Source organism: Macaca thibetana, chromosome 5 (genome assembly GCF_024542745.1).
Source record: "Macaca thibetana thibetana isolate TM-01 chromosome 5, ASM2454274v1, whole genome shotgun sequence".
Taxonomy (NCBI): Eukaryota; Metazoa; Chordata; class Mammalia; order Primates; family Cercopithecidae; genus Macaca; species Macaca thibetana.
Genome location: NC_065582.1, coordinates 51,339,679 through 51,364,613, shown reverse-complemented (window position 1 = coordinate 51,364,613; position 24,935 = coordinate 51,339,679). Strand labels below are relative to the sequence as shown.

Here is a 24,935-nt window from a genome sequence, read left to right as displayed (position 1 = left end):
ACTACATGTGACATTATCCTATTCCAGTGAGAATCTTAAACAATATTGCATCTGCATGAATGCCCAGACAGCAGCAGACCTTGGACTAGATTTTAGTTGTCCAAGAAGTTTTTCACCAAGTATGACACAGAATGTAAGCTTTACTTGTGAACCTCATTTTGGGCACAAACACCTACCTAACTTTCAAATCCAGACATAAAGAAAAGAACAAGGGTAGCTTACATGCATAAATAAGAATATGGATGAGGGGGTCGATATATGTGTGGACTCAAAAGCTGGAGACAATCTAATAGCTGACTTACTGCTTCTGATTATGGAAGGTATTTCTTTTCAGATAACAAGATTCTAACTCTGGAATCTCTGGCGTATTTTATTTAACTCTCATTTTGGTTGTATCTATTGCAGTCAAACTATTTGACCCATCGTTTATGCCAGCTAACCAAAAATTTATCTAGGCTTGAAATAGTCATAGCAATTAGCAGGTTGCTACCCAGCATAAGGAAATAAAAAAGGCTGATAGCCCAGTTCAAGGAAGTTATATTAATAGTTTCTCAATTTATCATACATGAATTATTGTTGTGTAAAGGTATTATAGAGAAGATCTCTGCATCTGGTTAAAAAGGATTAGATGGACTTCAAGGTACCCTCAAATTTTGAAATTCTGTGATTCTATCACTCTACTCATCATGCCACTTGTATTCTCTCTCTCTCTCTCTCTCTTTCGCTTTCTCTGTCTCTCCCCCCACCCTCTTTCTCAGCTAGTTAAAGAGAACAGAAACATAGCATAAAATTAAACCAGCCACCGTTGTTGCTCCTAAGACAAGAGTTTATTATTCTAGCCTCAAAATATAAAACTCAATGAGATTAAAATTAGAACTTTGAAACAACTACTATGAAAGTAAAGCATTGCCCTTCAAATTTTGCCTCATAGTGGAATTAAAAAAAGAATCCTTACAATTAAAGAAAAAGAAAGAAAGAAAAGCTAAATGGCTTCCACAAAGCACTTGAAGGATTAATATCTGTCTTCTTTGATTACCCCATGATAAAATATTATAATATAATCCTATAATTTCTGCACCACTTATTTGACACTTCAGCCTTATATGAACAAACTGTCTTTGAGCAAAATGTATTTTTTATGCATATGTGATGCTGAGAAATGCAAGAATTTTGATCCCAAGGTACATCAACCACATGTTCTATTAATGTGAGAAATTTTTCGAGTGAACAAAAGCAAGGAAGAGCAATTTGGTGACCTTGTTCTTTGAACATAGAATCGTCTCTTCTCTGTGACATCTGGCCAAATACCGATCTTTTGTCTGCCTCAGTGGCTCAACTAGCACAATTCTATTTCTACTGTGAAACATATTTAAAAATGGATTCACCAAGCTTTATGTATATTTTCTAAAGAAAAGCAAAAAAAACCCCAGAAGGATTCTAATTTAAGTATCAATTATTTCAACAATTGAAGAAAAGCAGTGTCATATTTTAAGATAATTCTAATGATGTCATATTGTCATTAGTACAGAGATGCCTCATTTTGCCCCAGGGAAGATCTTTATAAACTTGTAAATAAATTAATACATATCTTAAAAACATACAATGTGAGTATTTGTAACAGAAACTTTGGAAATATTCTTTAAAATAACATTCAATGTTGTCTAAAAATGTAGATAACATTTCCTTGTAATAAAAAGATTACAAAGTACAATATTGCTGTAATCTGCACATATATAGTTAAGATATTATATGTTATTTTCTAGCAACTATTAAGTTAGAAAACTATAATGCATGTAAAGATGCATTCTTGGCTGGGTGTGGTGGCTCATGCCTGTAATCTCAGCACTTTGGAAGGCTGAGGCAGGTGGATCACTTGAGGTCAGAATTTCAAGAACAGCCTGGCCAACATGGTGAAACCCCGTTTCTACTAAAAATACAAAAATTAGCTGGGCATAGTGGCGCATGCCTGTATTTCCTGCTACTTGGGAGGCTGAAGCTTGAGAATCGCTTGAACCTGAGAAGTGGAGGTTGCAGTGAGCCAAGATCACACCACTGCACTCCAGCCTGGGCAGCAGAGTAAGTGAGACTCCGTCTCAAAAAACAAAAAGAGAAAGAAAGCAAGTTGCATTCTTAAGTTGTCAAAATGCAAGATAAAAGACTTCAATTAACCTTTAGTCTTTAGTCATGTAACTCTGCTACAACACATTTGGGCAAGATATTTTGTCTATTTTGTTTTCTTATGTTTTTTACGCAGGTAACAGTTATAAAACTGTCCTACAAGCAATAGGCCTTATAAAACAGTATCGTAAAGAATTACACAGTCAATAAGGAATTAATATAGACACACTAAGAATTTAAGACTGCAACATCCGAACTGAATGCAAATAACATGATTGTGGACCATTTGTAGACCATTCTGGTTGATCACACTGCATTAAAGGTCTTTGGGCATTTTTCCCAAACTAAGTTTCACTTCTTCGAAGTTATCATTGGTACAAGGTGTGCTGACTTTGAGGCATCAATTAATATAAATTGGAAGTAGGCAAAGTATTAATTAAACATGACACTCTGATTATTTAAAGCTTCTATTAAAGTTGATAATTCAGAGTGTGTTGATAGCCTGTTTTTCAAAAATGACTGATGATATCAAGGTTTACTGACTTCCTCTAAGTCTACTATTTCCATCTCTTCAAAACAGAAGGGATAAATGAAGTGAGAAGAACACTGGAACAAGGCTAATAGACAAACTGGCTAATCTCAGGCCCCCAAGGTCAAAGAAAAGCAATTCATTCCTTGGCTTTCATCAACACAAGACATGATTTATCAATCTAAGAGCAGGATTACCAACATTATACATTTCAATGATATGTTCTTTTCACTGTGTAACTTTTTGAACAATGACAGATTGCATAGTCACCACAAAAGTCACGTCATAAGGCAAAATTCATTACACTTGCACAAGCACTGTGGTTTTTTAAAACAAATGTACACAGTAGCAATTATTATTACTATATATGCCATTTTGGGCAGGGGAGAAGCCTTTTAAAATTCAGTTATTCCTTGGGATTCTATCATCTTCATGGTCCAAACTTTGGACATTCATGTCCCTCAAAATACAATCCTTACTCTAATATATTAATTTGTGGAATCAGCTGTCATGTTATAGATAATTGGTAAAGGCAATATTCTTATGTTATTATAAAAGTTCAATAGCAATTGTTGTGTTTGAAAGATTGCTACTTCCATAAATTCAAAGCTATTCTTGGAGAAGAAAACATTGTAAGAAAGATCATGGGAAAATTTCTTAACATTATAAATGTAATCACACAAACAAGAATTTCGCCCACCTTTGTCTCTCATTAGATACAACACTTAAGGAACTGTCCTATACCACCTACTTATGATAGCAGCTCAGAAGCTATTTCATAGAGTAATGGTAGATAATTTGAAAGATTTCTCAAAAGGAAATTACACCTAAAGTGTAGTCAATTGAGATCATGGAAACTTACTCTGCATTCGATATATTTTAATACACATTGGTATTTTCACTAATCTAAATTAATTATCATCTTTCTATTAGGTCACAGATTTAGGAAGATTTTATTGTCTAGGTGGAGGAAGACCGTAAAAGGTGTTGTATCTTCAGCGGATGATTCATTTCACCAGCTGCCAGAAAGTTGCATGTTGCAGCACACCTGGACACATCCATCCATGACTGATTAGGAAACACAATTATCTTGGCACATCACAAAGGAGATGGAATCATAATTATTCTCCCTTGTAACTAAAGGTATTTTGGAGCTGTATCTACCTAAAAAATAATGCAAATTACACATCTGGGCTAGGTCCACATAATTTTACCATCTGCACTTGATATTCACCTATAAATATTTCTGGAAGCATTCTCTGTGTTTAAAACAACTTCAGTAAAGTTTCAAGATACAAAAATCAATGTATGAAAATCAATAGCGGCCGGGCGCGGTGGCTCAAGCCTGTAATCCCAGCACTTTGGGAGGCCGAGGCGGGTGGATCACAAGGTCAGGAGATCGAGACTATCCTGGCTAACATGGTGAAACCCCGTCTCTACTAAAAATACAAAAAACTAGCCGGGCGTGGTGGCGGGCGCCTGTAGTCTCAGCTACTTGGGAGGCTGAGGCGGGAGAATGGCGTGAACCCGGGAGGCGGAGCTTGCAGTGAGCCGAGATCACGCCACTGCACTCCAGCCTGGGAGACACAGCGAGACTCCGTCTCAAAAAAAAAAAAAAAAAAAAAAAGAAAATCAATAGCATATCTATACGCTGATAATATTCAAGCTGAGGGCCAAATCAAGAATGCAATCCCATTTACAACAGCCACACAAGCAACAACAAAAAATACCTAGAACTACATCTAACCAAGGAGGTGAAAGATCTCTGCAAGGAGAACTACAAAACATTGTTGAAAGAAAATGTAGATGATACAAACAAATGAAAAAATATTTCATGCTTGTGGATTAAAAGACTCAATCTCATTAAAATGGCAGTACTGCCCAAAGCAATACACAAGTTCAATGCTATTCCTATCAAACTACCAACATCATTGTTCACATAGTTAGATAAAACTATTCTAAAAGTCATATGAAACCAAAAAAGAGCCTAAACAGGCAAAGCAACCCCAAACAAAAAGAACAAACTCAGAGGCATCACATGACTTGACTTCAGACCATACTATAGGGTTACAGTAACCCAAACAGAATGATACAGGTACAAAAAAGGACAAATAGACTAATGGAACAGGTTAAAGAACCCAGAAATAAAGTCACACACCTACAACCATCTGATCTTCAACAAAGTCAACAACAATAAGCAACAGTGAAAGGACTCCCTATTCAATAAATGGTATGCTTGGATAACCAGCCAGCCTTATGCAGAAGGATGAAACTGGACCCCTATCTTTTATCATATACAAAACTTAACTCGAGATGAATTAAATATTTCAATGTAAGACCTCAAACTCTAAAAACCCAAGAAGAAAACCTAGGAAGTACGACTGTGGACATTGGCCTTGGGAAAGAATTTATGACTAAGTTCTCAGAAGCAATTGCAACAAAAACAAAAATTGACAAATGGGACCTAATTAAACTAAAAAGCTTCTGCACAGGAAAAGAAACTATCAACAGAGTAAACAGACAACCTACAGAATTAAATAAATTACTCACAAACTATGCATCTGACAAAAGTTTAATATCTAAAATCTATAAAGAACTTAAACAATTCAACAGGCAAAAACCAAGTAATCCTATTAAAAAGTGGATGAAGGACATGAAGAGACACTTCTCAAAGGAAGACATACAAGTGGCCAACAAACATATGAAAAAATGTTCAACATCACTAATCATCAGAAAAATGCAAATCAAAACCACAATGAGATAGCATCTCACATCAGTCAGAAGGGCTATTATTAGAAAGTCAAAAAATAACAGATGCTGGCAAGGCTGTGGAGGAAAGGGAATGCTTATACACTGTTGGTGGGAATGTAAATTAGTTCAGCCTCTGTGGAAAGAAGTTGGGTGATTTTCCAAAGAACTTATAACAGAACTACTATTTGACCCAGCGATTCCATTACTGGGTATCTATCCAAAGGAAAATAAGTAATTCTATGGAAAAGACGCATGCGCTCATACGTTTATTGCAGTACTATTTACAATAGCAAAGACATGGAATCAACTTAAGTGCCCATCAAAAGTGGGTTGGATAAAGAAAATGTGGTACATATACATGTACTATGCAGCCATAAAAAAGAATGATATCGTGTCCTTTACAGCAACATGGATGCAGCTGGTGGCCATTATCCTATGCAAATTAACAGAGAAACAGAAAACCAAATACTGCATGTTCTCACTCATAATTGGGAGCTAAAAATTGGGCACTCATGAACACATAGACAGGAGCAATAAATACTGGGGACTACTAGAGTAGGGAGGGCAAGACGGGGGCAAAAGCTGAAAAACTACCTACTGGGTACTATGCCCCCTACCCAATAGTAGCAGGATAATTCATACCCCAAACCTCAGCATCATGCAATATATCCATGTAACAAATAAAAAAAGACTTTAATTTTAAATTCAGGGGCTTCACATGTACCCCCTGAATCTAAAATTCACTGTTGGTGGGAATGTAAATTAGTACAGACAATATGAAGAACAATATGGAGGCTCTCAAACCACTAAAAATAGAACTTCCATATGATCCAGCAATCCCACTGCTGGGTATATATCCAGAAGAAGGGAAATCAGTATACTGAAGAGATATCTGCACTCTCATGTTTATTGCAGCACTATTCAAAATAGTGCTGCAATATAAATACATAATATAAATACATAAATATATATACTATATATAAATACCACATTTATATATGTGTGTATATATAGTATATATGTATATATACCACATTTATATATAGCATATATAATAGTATACATAATAATATAATAGTATATATACCATATATAAATGTGGTATATATACATATATAATAGTATATATATAAAAAAATGTGGTATATACACTCTATATATGCCATATATAATACTATATATACTATACATATACTATATATATATAATATATACCATATATAATACTATATATACTATATATACTATATATACAATACTATGTATGCTATACATATACTATATATTGTATATATACCACATTCATATATATGGTGTATATATGGTATATATGGTATATATATACCACATTTATATGTAATATATGGTATGTACATACACCACATTTATATATATTATATATACCATATATACACACATATATATACACACTAGAATACTATTCATCCAATAAAAGAATGAAATCATCAGATTTATTATTTATTAACCTGGAGGACATTATATTAAACAAAGTAAGCCATGCACAGAAAGACAAATATTATATGTTTTCACTCATGTGTGAGCTAAAGAAAATTGACCCTATGGAGGTAGAGAGCAAAATGATGGTTACCTATGTTAGAAAGTATAAGGAGAAAGTAATGAAGATAAGTTGGTTATCGAAAACAAAAATACAGTTAGATAAAATACGTTCTAATATTCAGTGGCATAGGAAAGTGTCCATAGTTATCAAAAACATAGTATATTTTAAATTAGCTAAAAGAGAAAATTTGGAATATTCTCAATACAAAACAAGATACATGTTTGAAGTGATGAGTATTTCAATTATCCTGATGTGATCATTACACATCGTATGCATGCATCAAGATAGCATAGATATCCCATAAAGATATTTTATGGATCAAGAATGCATAATAGAGATAAAAAATGCATATGAGGTTTGGCACTAAAAGTTTAGAGCAAGCTTCAAAATGGTGTAATTTTTCACATTTCTTTCAAAAGCTCTGAAGAAAAATAATTGCTTGGAATATTGAATTCTAGAAAACACTATTCTAGAAAACACTATAATAACAGTTACCTTGTTCTAATAAAGTATATAACAATAACAGTAGTAATGACAACCAAACAATTATATAGAAATTTAAAAATGACAGTTACTAATCTAAGCACTTTATGCATATTAATCATCAATACAACCCAGTGAAGTGTGTGCTATTATTATTTCCATTTTTGAGATAAGAGAATTTCTTTGCAACAGAAAAAAAAAAAAAAAAAAAACAAAAAAAAAACACTGAATCAATACATCACCATCACTGTTCCTTAGTATCTGTGTGCACTAAATCATGGACCTTATCAGTGGTGTGCAACTAAGGCCCTTCATTTAAAGAAGAGAAGGAGACAATCCTTAATTGGAACACTAGTCTACTGGAATACACCAGAAATTTGGGTTGAGGTAATAATGGCATAAGTAGCTTAAAGATATGCTTAATATTCACAATAGTATTACTGTACATGTGTCAAACAAAAATCATGCTTAAACTGTTAAATAATATTAAAGATAATATGAATTATATCTACACCACTGAGGTATCATACAATAAATATTATGTTATAGGTCTTGTCTGCAACTCTACAATTTGCCATTTGCTTATAAAAAATATTCTTATGTTAAATTCTAGTAATTGATGTCTTTAAAATGTCTTTAGACTTAACAGACATTGTTACAAACCATAATAATTTATTCCCATAAAAGAAATTCAATAAATATTTTATATTATATCCAGTAAGAACTGTCTTTTCTCCATGCTGCTGCTTATATACAAGCTATTCTCAAAAACTAAAAAGACAGGCCAACCTATTTATCTCTGTAATCAATGGGTTTACAGTCATAAGGTAGTTTGCCATTTCCAAGTAATGCTTAGAAAGAACTAGCTCTTGGGAAATATGTGTTCTCGACCTACAATTCCAGTTATAAATATGACAATACTGGCATAAATTGGTCGTATTTCTTAATAAAATAGACTTTCACGTGTTTAAATTACATATTGATTTGCATAGCGGTTGAATCAGATACCAATTGCTGGCTTGTGTGTTCTAAACTCTGACATTCCTGGTACTTGGCCAGATCTAATCAGTTTACCATTTCCCAAGACTCCAGGTTCCAGAATTTCTTAGTCTATCTTAGTGTGAATTGTCAATCCTTAGGCATATTCTTTGATGTCCAGGCTATTTCATACTGATGCACCTTTGTACTTGTTCTTTTTCCTAGAAATCAGTGTGTGTTTGTGTTTGTGTGTGTTTCTCCTCTCTGTCTCTCTCTTTCTCTCTCTCCCCACTGCCCGCCCCATACCCCTCTTCTCTCTCACTTATATTAATATAAGGAACACCTACTCACCATTTGAGACACTATTATAAACAACATCTCTCTAGATACACTTAAGTATTTTCTTCTTTCCTTTATTCCAAATTAGATAAATAATCTATTTTGGTACCAATCACACTGTTACATTTATTTGTTTGCACATTTGACTCATTGACTAGTCAACAAAATACTTCAAGACAAGTCTTATGCATCATGAAAGCTGTTCCCAGCATAGTGACTGGAACATAGCAGATGTTCAATAAAGTAAAATTAATTAAATAACTTTATAATTTAGTCTACATTTTATCCTATACTATAGTTCCTAAATTTTCCCTCTTTTGCCCATGAATTATTTTTCCCTGTAGAACATCCAATGTTTATGAACATATTATAAGAATAATTCATTTTTCTCTAAGTTAGTTCATTTTGAAAATATTACATAAATCACCATCAAATCATCCACTTATCAAGTTGTTACCTGGAAAGAAAGAGTAAAACTTATCCAGCTCCCCAAATTTGTAAGTTCCTATAACATTCTGCAGGTATTTCTAGGTTTTTGTAAGTAATCATCCAGTAATTACATTACTCACTTTAATTCTATAGTTATGAAAAAAGATTACATGAATTGTTAGAAATAATTAACTTTTTGAGTTCAAGCTATCCTGTGGGTAATTGAGAGTCCACATTAAGTTACATGTATGTGTTTATATGGGATAGGCTACTTAAAATATAACTTTATTCTTTCCTATGTTCAGGTTAAAAGACAACTTAGTATTGAAAGTAGACTATATAATTAAGCTATTTGTATATAATTATAATATATAATTATGTATATAATTTATGATAAAGTCAAATAAATCTTATCTAAGAATTATAGTGATGATGATGATGATAAGATTCACTAGCCCACACTGAATTCCTTCTTCAAGTCTGCTTTTCAAACTATGTAATCTTAAATTTTATTCTTCATAAAAATTTCAGGGTACATCTGGCTACTTACTTTTCAGGGTTTTCCACTTCTTCAGTAACAAAGTTGAGGTAAAACCTAAAAATAGATAAATAAATTATAAACTATTAATGTATTTTACCATTTTCCAAAGTCTCAAATTTTAAATATTTAACATTGAACCCAGAATTATGAAAACTATAACAATACTTATAGTAAGATGAAACTATCTAACAACTAAATACTCCCATAAAACATTTCTCTATTTAGCCATATTTGTGGAGTTTTTATCACGTGTCAGAAATAGGCAAATGGTAAGGCCATAGTCTCAAGGAGCTCATAGTTCATAGAATCTCCCACAGAATAGTGTGATACAGTGCAGATCCAATACTGGAGCAAGCATGTGGGAGCCAGAGGGCAGGTCTAGCCCAACCTGGTAGGTCAAAGGAGGTTTTCTAGAGGAGGCATCACCCAACTTGAACCTTTAAGAATTGCTTTATCTTACCCTGGTTAGGTGGTGTGAGGCCATTCCAGACTGAGAATAGCACACAAGCACAAAAGTGTGGCAGAGGGGTTAGGCACAGGAAAATGAGCACCTGTTTAGTATTCTGCAGTACGAGTGTGACAGAGGGATTACTATAGAAAGAGCCAAACATATGAAGGCAAAGACTTTTCTACCTTTTTGTTGTATATGCTTAGAAAATTTTTGCAAAATAAAAAAAAATCACATATTCAATATAATCTTCTGTTATCTCATTACTATTAAAAGTAACCTTTTACATAGGTATGCAGGAGCACAGATTCATAGGTACAAATTCTCTAAAATCTAAAATCAAGTGGCTGGAATATTAGTCCATCAGCTCTTAACATACTTTAAGTATCTCTCCAGCTAAAACAAAGATGAAGAAACCTGTAGTCAGGCCTCTGAGCCCAAGCCAAGCCATCATATCCCCTGTGACTTGCCCATATACGCCCAGATGGCTTGAAGTAACTGAAGAATCACAAAAGAAGTGCAAATGCCCTGCCCTGCCTTAACTGATGACATTCCACCACAAAAGAAGTGAAAATGGCCGGTCCTTGCCTTAAGTGATGACATTACCTTGTGAAAGTCCTTTTCCTGGCTCATCCTGGCTCAAAAAGCTCCCACACTGAGCACCTTGTGACCCCCGCTCCTGCCCGCCAGAGAACAATCCCCCTTTGACTGTAATTTTCCTTTACCTACCCAAATCCTATAAAACGGCCCCACCCCATCTCCCTTCGCTGACTCTCTTTTCGGACTCAGCCCGCCTGTACCCAGGTGATTGAAAGCTTCATTGCTCACACAAAGCCTGTTTGGTGGTCTCTTCACACAGAGGTGCATGACACCTGTCTTGCTCCATCTTTATAAAACCATCTAAATTCACAAGTAGTCAGTTGATGTTCAAGGTTAAAGTGTCTACAATTTTAAGGACTGTTTTAAGTAGAAACAATTGAGGAGCTGACAGAACTGTAACAATAACGGTGATCTAAAAAGTCAGCAGCCAAAGATTTTTTTAATGACTAGAAAATAAGTTTCTATAAATAGAGATTATAGTTACACCATGAAAGCAAGTGACAATCAGCACTTAGATCTGGAATATGCACTCTAAGAGGGGTTTGATGTGTTTGCTATAAGCCTGAGGCAATGGGAAGTAGCGGAAGAGAAAAGAAAAAAAACACAAGCACAACAAAAAACAAACACTACCACCAATGAAAAATCACAACACCAAGAAATATTTCTAGGCTTCTCATGTCAAAAATAGCCAGTTCCTTCCTAATAGTTGTTTTAGAAAGTAGTCTTTTCCAACAATGTTAAAGCAAGAAAGAAAATATTTATGAAAAATAGAACAAAATTTCAAATGTTTGCCATACCTCCAGGGAGTAGAGAAAAGGAAAGGACTTGGAGCAGGGTGGTGGGCAGGAAAGAGAAAGCTTCTTGTTTTAGTCCAAACATTCACACATCCTGTGGGAAATCCACCTTTACGTTCTAGTCTCCAGGAATGAGTCCATGATATTCTCTTTGGTTTACAACACTTCAAGGCCTCTAGAGAATGCTCATAAGATCTGTTCCATCTTTTCCATGATTGTGCATAAAAGATACTGCAATGCTAGCAAAGCATTCCAATACCCAACTATGTGAATTATTTTTAAAAGAAGCTGCTTCTTTAGATTAGATTTGACACAATAGTACAAAATAATCCTAGTAAGTGCTCTAGAAAGACTAAATCCATTGAGGATAGGATTTAAAAGGAAGAGAAAAAGACACTGAAAACGATTTTCTATCACACAATTGAAAAAAAAGAAAACCCTACCAAGCAATGTTTAGCTTTGGATCAGGATATGGGACTGAGTTCCCCAGGGCCACATGGGGGACTGGCAGATGTATTTCTCTGAATGCAGACCTTGGCAATGTTATTAACATTGTTCTGACCCAACTGTGTGACCTGAGTTAATGATTTCTTTTCCCCTACTCAAGTTTCTGTGAAGTAGCTTTATCATCCTAGAAAGCTTCTGCATTCCTCAGAGACAAAAGCCTCCTCTATTGGTGGTATCTTTTTCCGTGCTAGCAGAGCAAGGTCTCCAGGACAACAATGCTCTTGCTGCTTTTACTTACAGGCTAACAGGCTGGGCGGTAAGCTCTGATGACAATAGCTGTTTTGCTTCTGACTTATTCATTTTCAATGCCCTCACCTTTTTTAGGGGGGGCGTCAAACATTGTCACAGCAGCAGCATAGGGAGTGGAGAATCATTTACAGTTCCCTACTGATAATTCTACAACCCAGTCTTGTAATTATATCTTGAAAACAAGAGAAAGGTCAGAAAGGCAGGGATCACATCTGGCAAGTGAATAAATGCCCCTCTCTTTGGAATTATTTTAGGCTCCATTTTGTTTCATTTACATCCAGATAATAACTTTTCCTCTAGAACTCCACACCAACAGACTATATTTTTTCTAAACACAGCTTCCTTTTTCTAAGACTGATGACCATAGATTAACAGCCAGATTACTTCTGCGTCTTCACAAAGCAGCATTCAGGTAGCACAACAACCTGTCATAGAAACACAGTTACTTATCTGTCCCCTACATAAGCCACTTGTATCAGATAACATTCCATTTTAAATCCTGGACTTATTTTCCAATACTGTGATTGAACCCTCAAGAAAATAAAGAAATCAATGGTTTCTTGGTCTTTCATATAGGGAGTAGACATGAGGATTATATGGGTAAAAGTATTAAAAAAGGTTCATGTAAACCCCTTTTACCTTGTAATCAGAGTAACATTTTGGGGTCAGCATCAATAAAGTTAAATATTAATACGATAATTCAAAATGAAAAGGGTCTTCATCCATGGAGAAATTCATCGGCACTCAAAAGCCTACATAAGCGGAGAAATTTTGCTCTACATAAAGCAAGTGACCTGAATTTTTAGTTCTGGCTATTAGAAAAGTAAGGAGGGCAAAAGAATATTTTAAGATTGCATGGGAACAGATCTATGGTACTCGCAGGCAAAAGAAATTTCATTCAACAGAATTAATCAAATCTCCCTTGTGACTATCTTCACATTCCACACTCGTGATTGCATCTTGCCCGGCTCCCAACACTTGGCTGTAGCTGAAAGCTTTCTCTACCTCCCTGCTTTGCTCTGGTGTCTCCCAGTGACCCTCCCAGTAGCTTGGCTTCAGCCCCAGGGCACAGAGCTCTGATCCAGGCTGAATAGCCATAGAACAGTTGATTCTGCTTTAACCCTGTGATCACGCTCAGTTCTTTTGATGTCTAGCACCACATTGTGCTTGGGACAAAAGCAAAAAGACTTCAAAAATATTGAGTGATTCTAAACTAATGCTTACATATAATGGGTATAAAAATATTCTGGGAATATACAAATATTTTACACTGATCTCCTTAGAGCTATAATCTTCTAACAATCTTCAAACGTATTTTGCCTCACAGGCCATGTTAAGATTTTAAGTTCCCATACTCCCTAATTATCCTCTAATACTATATTTTCATAATTCAATGAGATTAATAGGGTAAACACTCCATTCATGTTGAAATATATCTATGTTCCGCGCATTGGCTAGAAGGTAAGATCTTAAAAACTAAAGACACAAAAGAAATTATATTTGTGTTGGAAATGCATTCATATAATTTTTGAACTAGTGTAGTTTCCTAATATTACATCATTCTCACAGCTAAAGCTGTATAACAATGAGATTTATAGACAATTTAAAAATAAATATTGCCATGATTTACTCCAAAACAATGAAATTTAATCGTACTATAATGATTTTGATAATTAAATAATACCGTGTAGGTTTTCTTGCAACCATCATCTAAACTAAATCTTACAAGGTCAATAAAATTTACTGAAGAAAAAGTCCCACTCTTATCCATGATTACTGGTTTTCAAGTATCTGAACAAACAAGGTACAAGTACAAAGTTTTAATGCCTTAACTAGAAAGGTAGGTATCACAGGTGGACATACATCAAAGGAAATATATCTGTGGCATCATGATTTTAATCATCTTTATTTTTTAAATTTTCAGATGTTGGGGAAATTTTAAGGGACATGTAAGGTCCTTTTAAATGTAGACTGTCTAGCAGAGTTGACTGCATTATCTTGGTTTCTCTTTCTCTGCCTTTAGATGACCATTACCTTCTGGGAATGTCATACTTATTTCTACATCTGAGTTACTTCTCTCATGAGAAGCTGGAAAAAAAAAATCAATTAATCACTATTTGTAAATACCCTTGGAGCTTTAGCTGAAAGGCCTTTTGACAAGCGAAGTATTATTCTCTAGTACCTTATGGAACTATTATGTCCTTACTGGTACATACTTATAAGTAATTTTTATTGGATCTTAAGACCCAGCATTTGTTTGTTTTTTATGACATCAGGCTAAATCTAGCAGTCTTGACTGGAAACCTGTTATGTTTGTAGTTGTCATGTGCAAAGTAATTGGCCTGGTGGAGGGGACAATACCTTATTACTATTATGTGGATTATGCCTATTCACATTTGCCTGGCACCTTGGTTGGCACTTAATATGAGTGCATAATGGGATTAATGAACTACATAAACCACCAGATCTGGAGCTATCGACTTACCAGCCAGCATATGCGTACATCCCATAATAAAAAGCCAGTGGCAACCGCGTAATACTTGAATCTCTTCCTGAAAAGGCGTCTTTAAAGTTCTGTGTTTGACCTGTAATTAGAATAGACTGATTTTAGGATTTTTCAAAGAATTGGTTCTTATTCATTCTTAACCAGAAACATGGGGGTGTGGAGAACCATACTGTTTTAAGTCTAGATTTCTTACACTCTGTTGATTACCATCTTTATCAATACTGTACCCATTCTACAGAAGGGGTTCCAAAAGTATATTGATCATTAACACTATTTCACATTTCTCTTTTAATAAATGTATAACAAGGATGAAAATATCATTGAAAAACAATCCTCTGTTTGAGGATGCCTCTGTTGTGACCATAAAAGAAGACTAAAGGGTTTTCTGTAAATTATAATCTTTATGAATACAATAGAATTCTTAAAAATGAAGATAATGTTTTGCTTGGCAAAAAAATGTACAGAAGTATCCAAGGTTCTACCCTTAATAAGGAGGTGGAAATAAATCCCAGGACTCCTTTCCTACACAATTTACCTTTCTGCTTTCTGTTTATCCCACGTTGTCCATTAGAGGCCTACCATCTAGAACAGAAGTTGGAAAACCCTGGACCATGTCTGCCAACCCAAACTGCAAGCCTTTTTTTTTTCTTTTTTTCTTTTTCTTTTTTAATTATACTTTAAGTTCTAGGGTACATGTTCACAATGTGCAGGTTTGTTACATATGTATACATGTGCCATGTTGGTGTGCTGCACCCATCAACTCGTCAGCACCCATCAACTCGTCATTTACATCAGGTATAACTCCCAATGCCATCCTTCCCCCCTTCCCCCCGCCTTTTTTTTTTTTTTTTTTTTTTTTGAGGGGGGATGGAGTCTCACTCTGTGGCCCAGGCTGGAATGCAGTGGCACGATCTTGGCTCACTGCAACCTCCACCTCTCGGGTTCAAACGATTCTCCAGCCTCAGCCTCCTGAGTAGCTGGGATTATGGGCGTGCGCCACCATGCCCAACTAATTTTTGTATTTTTAGTAGAGATGGGGTTTCACCATGTTGGTCAGGCTTGTCTAGAACTCCTGACCTACGGATCTGCCTGCCTCAGCCTCCCAAAGTGCTAGGTTTACAGGCGTGAGTCACCGCGTCCAGCCACAAGCCTTTCTTGTAGATAAAGCTTTCTTTATCTATAAGTTAAAAATGCCTATTCATGAAGTACTGCCCATTCATGAAGTATTGCCTATGGCTGATTTCAGCCTATAATAGCAGAGTTGAGACCATACAGCTTGAAAAATTGAAAATATTTACTATCTTTTCCTTTACAGAGAAAGTGCACTCACCCTATGACCCTGTCCTAGAGAATGACATGTTTTTTTCCTACAAATATTGAAAAAATATTATAAAGAATTCTAAAATAAATAGGTTTCAATAAATTTTGCAGCAACATGTGAATTGAACACTTTTATTCATCACTTTTTTCTCTATTTTGTGAATCACAATGGAACTTTTTCTTTTATATCTTTTGAATAGTTTTAAAAGTCAGAAATTCAGATTCACTTTAGTCAGTCAATATTCAAGCTTAAGTGGAAAAAATGTTTCTACTACCCAAAGAAAATATCAAATGAGATTATCCAAATAGAAAGTGAGACTTTGTTTTAAAATAAAACTTCATGTAAATAAACATAAGGGGGACAGGAGATGGATGATGTGTATGAGGCACTCTCTCTTCCAAGTCAAATCTCAGTTTTTCCTGCATTCATTGCCCAGCCACAACATATATATAAATATAATATGTGTGAGTATGAAGACCAAAAGTGGAGAATGTTGAGTTACATACTAAACATTTTTTCCGTCAAAGTAAATGATTCCCAAACATAGCTCACTTTTTAAATGATACGATAAATTCAGAAATGCCCATTTTACTAAGACATCGTTGTGTCCTTCCAGAAGAAAAATATAAGTAGTGGAATTAAGAGAAAAGCATCTGTTGAATATTCTTTTATCATAATCTGTGGTCTCTTTGGCATAAAGGCACAATATTTCTAAGAGTACAGCACCAAATAATCAATAAGAAAAGCCAAATTCTATAAAGACTGGGTCACAAGCACAGATCTTCAAAAGTGCCATTTTGAGAATATTACAAAAGAGAGGTATTTTGTTTCTAGAATACAGGAATATTTTGGCTATATAACAGAGGTCTCATGAAGATTAAAGTCAATATTCAAAGGAAAGTTCAACAAACCCTCATAAGTGAATACATTACATACAACTACTTTCAGGATATGATTAGAATAGAAATAAAAGCACAATCTGTATTAACAAAGTCTCTTACTAGAGTTTCAGATTAATGTGAAAAATGTGCGATCATGTGAGAGAGAAAGAAAATCACAATTTTATAGTAATCAAGCAAATATACCTGCTAACAATGGTCTCTAAATGTTAACATTTACATTAAATGTGGTAATATTCTCAGGGAACTTCTCTGTTGAGTGAGATCTCTGAATAAGCCTGTCACATTAAGCATTGATATCATAATTATTGATTAAAATATCTCTGTATGGTAGCCACCAAAAAAACCTCAAGATATATCATGACCTCTGCTCTCAAGGAGTTTGTAATACAGTAACATTTGAGCAACCAAACCCTTCCTCATATACATATATAAATACCCAGTAAAAAAGGAATATAGTCTATAATGCTACCTACAGTGTCTTACATTACACCAAAAAGAAAAAGAAAGAAAATATATCTTAGTTTCAAGGGATAGCATATAATCTTTTGGAATCTAAACTAGTATTAAAGAACAGCCAATGACCCAGAGATTCTGCACTTTTCAAATACTGAAGAAACTCCTTACAGAAGACTGAAGAGTTAGCTCAGAAAAATAAAGCACTAACAAAACAGATTATTGTGCCTACATTCCTAATGAATAAGATAGAAGTGAGCAGGCTAGCTCTGTGGAGGCCAAGGTGTATTAGAAGAGCAAGCTCCTGTCTTCTCTTCAGAGCAAGCTCTAACGGTCAAAATCTACATTGTGTTTATTCTGCATTGGCTGCGGTTGCCGGATTTCATAAAAGCATTTCCGCCAGCAGAGCTCTAAAATCTCCCGTTAGGCTTATTAAATGGGCAACAACAGCTCCCTTTCCCAGCTGCAGAGTAGCTGATCTTTCAGTGTTTGTCATTGTTTAATGCTTCTACCAACAGTGATGATTTTACCAAAAGTTGGCATTTCCTTTTGCCTGGTGCAATTCTTCTGCAACATCATTAAATTTCTCTATAAATTCCCTTTCTTGGAACAGACAATATCAATGTAAACATTAAATACTTAACATGCCCAAGTTATGTCATTCCTTTACAATCTCTTCTCACTTTCTTATTTCCTGCTATATTCCTGTTGCTAATTAAATAACACATGTGAATCTCTGTCCTCCAACAATTTCCACTGAATTTAAGCAACTGCACGTGCCTTCTTTCCTAAAACAACTAAAACTCTAAGTATCACCTCTCAACTTCTTTTTTTAAATTAAATGTTAAACTCTATAAAGCGAGGAATCACAGAAATGCAAATTTTATATTAAAAATAATGTAACAATAAAAATTAAGTTTTTACAACTATTTTAGCGTGATATAATTTTGGTGTTTAGGAATGCTGTTCCGATATTGACTCCTCTTTTGAGGATACCATTCTCAATTTAAAAGGAATAATAACCAGAAAGTCAAAGAATTATTGATCATCTTTTATTATTTTCCAGATACCTTTTTCTCTTTGATTTTTATTACTATTATTAGACAATTTTAAAGTAAAAAAAAAAAGACATATTTATCTGTAATTAAAACTAAATGGCAGTTTTTTTTTTTTTCCACTTTGAGTTTTCACTTCAAACCATTACACCTAGAAAATTCACTGATGTCTTATTTTGTTGCTTGGCCCAGTCTTAATCCTCTTTCTGCCATTCAACTGTAAAAACCAACTCACTCACAATGTAGCAGCCGTTCAAATCAATTAGATGACAATATAGACTTTAAGTTCCACAAGCAGAGACTAATTAAGGATTCTGCTAGTACAAGCAAAAGTTAGTGTTAAAAAAGACCAAAAGCAGATAAGTATTTTAAAAAGCATTTACTTCAGTCCATACCTTTAATTAGTTGCATAACTCCAGGGACTATAATTATGAGAATTGCTGTGAGCTTGCAAAAGGTTAAGAAAATCTGGATCCGGGCGCTCCAGCTGACACTCATGCTATTTAGGACCATCACTACAGCTGCAAACAAATAGATGAAGTTACAAAAGGTGAATCCTCAACGGCACAAAGACATTTTAGGTCCTTGTTACTCAAAGGGCAATCTATGAGGCAGCAGTGTTGACATTGCTGTTTTAGGAATGCAGAATCCCAGGCCCTTCCCCAGACCTAATGAATACAAATCTACATTTCAACAGGTTCTCCAGCTGGTTTCTATACACATTAAAGTTTGAGAAATGTGGATAAAACCTCTGGACAATAGGAATTCTTCTCTTGTTCTCTGTATGTAAGAGTGGGCATATATTGTAGTACTCTGACAATCCTATAAAAATGTCTTCTAACCAAACCCTCATCCAATCAGATGGCTGAATTTGACTCTCTAGCTTGATGTGGCAACTCTTTTCTGTCTCCATGACGGTATGCCTGCCACCGTGGATCACACTCAAGAAAGGGCAAGACATGTAGAAGTTGGTTCAGATCTTATTTTTCATTCTCAGGACTAGCCTCAGGCAGCACTTTTCTTTTGGTTTTCTTCTTTCTAATTAGCATGTCAAGGGGCGACTTTCAACCTACTGTACAAGAATCGTTTTTCAAGATATATTTTAGGGCTTGAGCACAATATTCTAAGTGATGAGTGCAAAAGACTAACCAGTCTAGGATGCACATTAGGTTCAAGCCAGCAGAATTTTTCATTCTTACTGACGCTATCCACAATTTCCCAAGCAGCAATAACTATTCACCTTCGACACCTTGTGGAGCATGAAAACCTCAAGGATAGCGCAAGGGTTATTCATCGCTGTATTGCTAGTATCCAGCTCCATGCCTGGCCTGGGTAGCTTAATACATTTTTGTTGAATGAATGAACTGGGTCCTCAGTCAGAAAATCTAAGGCACAGGGGGAATGGTGATGCTCTAAGACCTTTCTCCCCTACTCTGCTGGGATGACTGAGGTTATTCTAGACAGTGGATTTCAACTTTATACTCTTTCCACAACCTTATGCTCAGTTTTAACAACCCAAAACATTACTTTATTCCTGACATTTACAGTTATTAACTATAACCTTTATAAAGGTATATTCTCCCTAAACAGATATTAAAAATGTAAAGATATTTCTCAAAGAAACAAAACTCCTACAGAATTCTTATTATTCAAATTGCAATTGGAAGTTTTCTTATGTATAGTAATGAGTCTGCCTCACAGTTTTCATTGCCTAATATAGTTACTAGCTCACTTCAGAATTTAACAATCAATGCAAATGTTAGCAACACATAATCTTTAAAGGCAAAAAAATGGAAATAGCCTAAACCTCCTAAAGGAAGGCTAATTAAGGTATATCATTTTAATAGTTTATATGTAGCCACTTAAAATTATGAGGCAGTTAAATATTTATTATAAGAAAGGATATTCATGACATATTACTGATCAATACAGCAAGTTAGAGAGATGGATGGAAAGAGGGAGGAAGGAGGAAAGGAAGGAAGGGAGGAAGAGAGGGAGGGAGGGAGGTAGGAAGGAAGGAAGGAAGGAAGGAAGGAAGGAAGGAAGGAAGGAAGGAAGGAGGGAGGGAGGAAGGAAGGAAGGAGTAATAGAAAGATCTGGAAACATATTTACCAAAACATCAACAGCAGGTGTTTATAGGAATACTAAATAATTTTCAGTTTTTTAAATTTATTTTTAGGAATAGTTTAATACATTTTATAATGAATATATACCTTTTTGGTGACTATAGTTTCAAATGCTGAATTGTATATTTGAAATATACTTAAATGTTCTCACCACAAAACAAAACAAAAAAAGAGGGGTAACTAAATGATATGATAGATGTGTTAACTCAACTTGATTGTGATAATCATTTCACAATATATATATAAATAAAATCATTACATTGTACACCTTAAAATTACAATTTTATTTGTCATATGTACCTCAATAAAGCTGAAAATTTTAAAAAGTAAATGAAGCAATAAAATACATTTTGTTTTTGGAAAAAACTCCAAGATGGGAAAAATAAGGGACCAGAAGATCCCATACCAAGTGAAATAGGGGGTTACTAATGAAGAAATATTTCAAAGGAGTAATTATGAGAATGACCAAAAAGGCCAAACCCCTGAATAAGCTACAGGGGCATCTAAGGGGGCATATTTCATCTGTGCTGGAAGTTGAAAACATGAAGGGATAGACAGGTCTGTCGTCAATCACAAAGTGCATTATTTTATCAGAGGAATCACAAAAATAAAATTATTTATGTCTCCCCAACATAAGGCACTTATATATGGAAAATGTTAGTGTAACTCTGCTCCCCACTCCATCATCCAGTGGTTCCTTTCCTTTTCTATGCAAATGACTGTACGATGAGTCATTATACAATAATGACTATTGTTTTAATTAAGGAGATTCAACGTTGGTGTAAAAGTGAAAAAACTGTCTCATGTGGCCACCAGCAACAAAAGGGCAGTGTTTTCTTTCAAATAGGGCTCCTAAAACCCAAAGCAGTCTGTATTTATGAAAGTTCTTTCCGCAGTAGAAAAGAACTGTTATATAGAGAGAAAGAGAGAAAAAGAAAGGAGAGGAAAGGAGAAAGATAAAAAGAAAAAGAGTCAGGCAAGGAGGAAGGAAGGAGAGAGAGTGAGGCATTCTTATTTTTGGAACAACTAGCCATCTATATGTTTGAAAATAAGAAAGAGGTTTTGTTACTTTCATAAAGAGTATAAGTACCTAATGCCTATTGAAATATTTAAAAAAAAAAAAAAAACCCTGGGTATTTGGGATTTTATAAAACACTTTGTAAAGTTTTCTCAGGCAAATGGAAGACATAATTCAACAGATACTATGAATTGATCATCTCATCCTGCTTTCCTCTCAGATAGCTTAACAAAAATTCTCATTAAGATGCTAGTATACTGCTGGTGGGAATGTAAATTACTATAGCCACTATAGAAAACAGTATGGAAGTGCCTTAAATAACTAAAAATAAATCTGTCATATGATCCAGCAATCCCATTCCTGGGTACTTGATTGTGGTGATAGTTTCACAAGGGAATACATACATCACACTTTATCAAACTGTACATTTAAAGCATGTATGGCTTATTGTATGTCAATTATACCTCAATAAATTTTTTAAGAAAAAAAAAACGATGAATTTTTTTCAAAGAGTTCTCAAAGCCCTGCTTTATCTGAGCATCCAGACATTGTCCTCATTATTTGGTACACCAAATTCCAGCTGAGATGCACCTGTACTGCCCTGAAGGCACAGCTTAACAAGTAACAAGGCAGCCAGTGAGAGGCACAATGAAGCTTCTCCAGTGGCTATAACTGCTGTTTCATCATGTGTCTTTACAGTGAAATTTATGTCTATATATGTTGCTTATCCAACAATATCGAAAGGGATTTGGGATTCACTAAACGCAAGAGCTTTCTGAGTTTCTGAAACAAATAATATGTAGTTTTAAAAAATACTACCTGCCCAAACTGCCATAATGAAAGAAATCTGAGCCAGTTCTCTGGTCCTAGTTTTACTTCCTTTGAATAACAATTTGCTAATTTCACACATGAGGAAATAATTATATCAGTTTGGGCATTCTTTGTGTGCTCGCCTTAAATTTTACCAGAATAAAAATACAGGGACATATAGTTTTTATTTACTTATTTATGATGCAGTTTCCTAAGAACTGAAATGTGGCAATGGAAGCTATATCTATAAATCCTGGAGATAAGAAATACATATTTGAAGGAAGCTATATTTGAAGAGGATGTTTAGGGGAATGTTAAGGACTAAAGCTGTGATTTAAGGACTGGCAAGTAGTTCTCTCTGCACTGTGTAATTCAAGTCTATCTTTGGGTTTTGAAGAGTGAGATTACAGAGTCTAGATATATTGGGTTTTCTCCCAGGTTCAGGTTCTTCTTGGCTTCTGAATTCTGAGTACTTTGTGCTAAACTGATAAAATATATGGATACTGTGTAAGTATGTTACATGTTGAGATAAAGCGGGTTGTTTCACTGCTGTTTTGTAATGGCTGCCTGGATTCCTTTTATCTTTTTATCAGCATTCGTCTCCTGGATGCATTAATTTTAGAGAAGATATGTAGCAACAAACACTTTAAAAAGCAGAGTGACAGTTTATATCTAGGATCTCACTATTGGGAATAAAAATGTTAAGCAATATATAAATATAAACTATTATTTCATGGCAGACATTCTACAAACACTTTACATGAATAATGTTATTTAATCCTCATATCTCTATGACATAGTCATTTTATCGACCTTATTTTTCAGATGAGCAGCTGAGACTCAAGATATTATTTAACTTGCTTATGTTTGCATAGGTAGTAACAGTGAAGGTGAGTCTGGAGCCCAGGTAATCTAACTCTGGAGCCCACACTTTTAATTAGTTCCCAGGTAACAATGAGGAAGTAGTTCAAAAGACATACATGATTCCATTAGTGTACCTAGTTCTTTTAAACTCACGATGGCTCTTTCTCTCTGCAAAATTTCATCTTTATGTTAGCTGGGATTTCAGGACCCTTTGTTTCCACATTTTACTTGTCATCCTCCGAAAGTATATGATGGTTGTTCTGCAGTACTTGTATATTTTAATACTATGTATATTTACCTAAGAATTGGTGGTGCTGGTAATTTACTTATGGTAGAAAAGAAGTAGGTATAGCCAGACTTCAAAGATGTAAACAGAGCCACTTCATATGCTATATTTGAAGTGTTAACACAGAAATAGTCCTAGATTTTCTTTTATGTAATTTAATGGTGCCAGGAAAATATAGATTTCAAGAAGAATATAAAGTAATACATTTGTAGAACTGGCTAACTTTTTTCACAATACAATCACAAATGTTATTTTGTTTGTTCCTCCCAATTACTTTCAAAAGTTTGAGAATTAGGATGGGGCTCTTAGCTCATCTTTATTTTGTATAGATAAAATAAACTAGCAAGGAAATTGGCATTCAACAATTGATGGTGTTAGGGATGGATCTGGGACTAGATCTCATATCTTAAAGAGAATATTTTTATCATAATATTCTGGCATTCAAGTGTATCATTATAAAGGGTTCAATTTCAGGAAAACAGAACAGATAAATACTTTAAATATTGAGCACACTTCAATGCTTATTGAATCTATAAAAGCAGTGAAAATTCATGAACTTCTACAGAAGGTGAAGAAAGTAATTACAGGTCGGGTGCGGTGGCTCACGCCTGTAATCCTAGCATTTTGCGAGGCCAAGGCGGGCGGATCATGAGGTCGGGAGATCGAGACCATTCTGGCTAACATGGTGAAACTCCGTCTCTACTAAAAATGCAAAAAAATTAGCCGGGCGTGGTGGCGGGCGCCTGTGGTCCCAGCTACTCAAGAGGCTGAGGCAGGAGAATGGTGTGAACCCGGGAGGAGGAGCTTGCAGTGGGCCAAGATCATGCCACTACACTCCAACCTGGGCGACAAAGGGAGATTCTGTCTCAAAAAAAAAAAAAAAAAAGAGAGAAAAAAAAAAAAGAAAGAAAGAAAGTAATTACAATATTGGGCTACAAGAGAGCAGTCAAATGTGAATCTATAAGATTTTCCATCTAAACTTCTATGCACTTGACATGTTTACTGGAATGGATAAAATTTGTATAAGCAAAAGCTTTTTTATCTTCATTAAATTTGACAGAAATGAAATACAGTACTTAAAAAATTGGGGGTGAATTAGTATTTACTTAACCCCCTACCCTTATCCCATTATCATCTCTCAAATGGTTGGCTAACATTTCACAAAATTTGAAATTCTTTTTTTCTATGATGTAGCAAGACCCTTCAGGTTTGCCCTTTTTCTATGCTTAACTAGAGATTTCAAATGACC

General features: G+C 34.9%; 1 protein-coding gene across 1 annotated transcript in view; it reads right to left on the bottom strand.

Moving 5' to 3' along the window:
- SLC7A11 (solute carrier family 7 member 11) overlaps positions 1 to 24,935 on the bottom strand; it is an 80,419-nt gene that overhangs the window by 41,883 nt on the left and 13,601 nt on the right. Inside the window, exons 4-6 of the mRNA XM_050790236.1 lie at positions 18,978 to 19,103; positions 14,831 to 14,930; positions 9,757 to 9,801 (exon numbers count right to left, since the gene is read on the bottom strand). Coding sequence (XP_050646193.1) covers positions 9,757 to 9,801; positions 14,831 to 14,930; positions 18,978 to 19,103 — 271 coding nt within the window. The remainder of the gene's footprint in view (positions 1 to 9,756; positions 9,802 to 14,830; positions 14,931 to 18,977; positions 19,104 to 24,935) is intronic.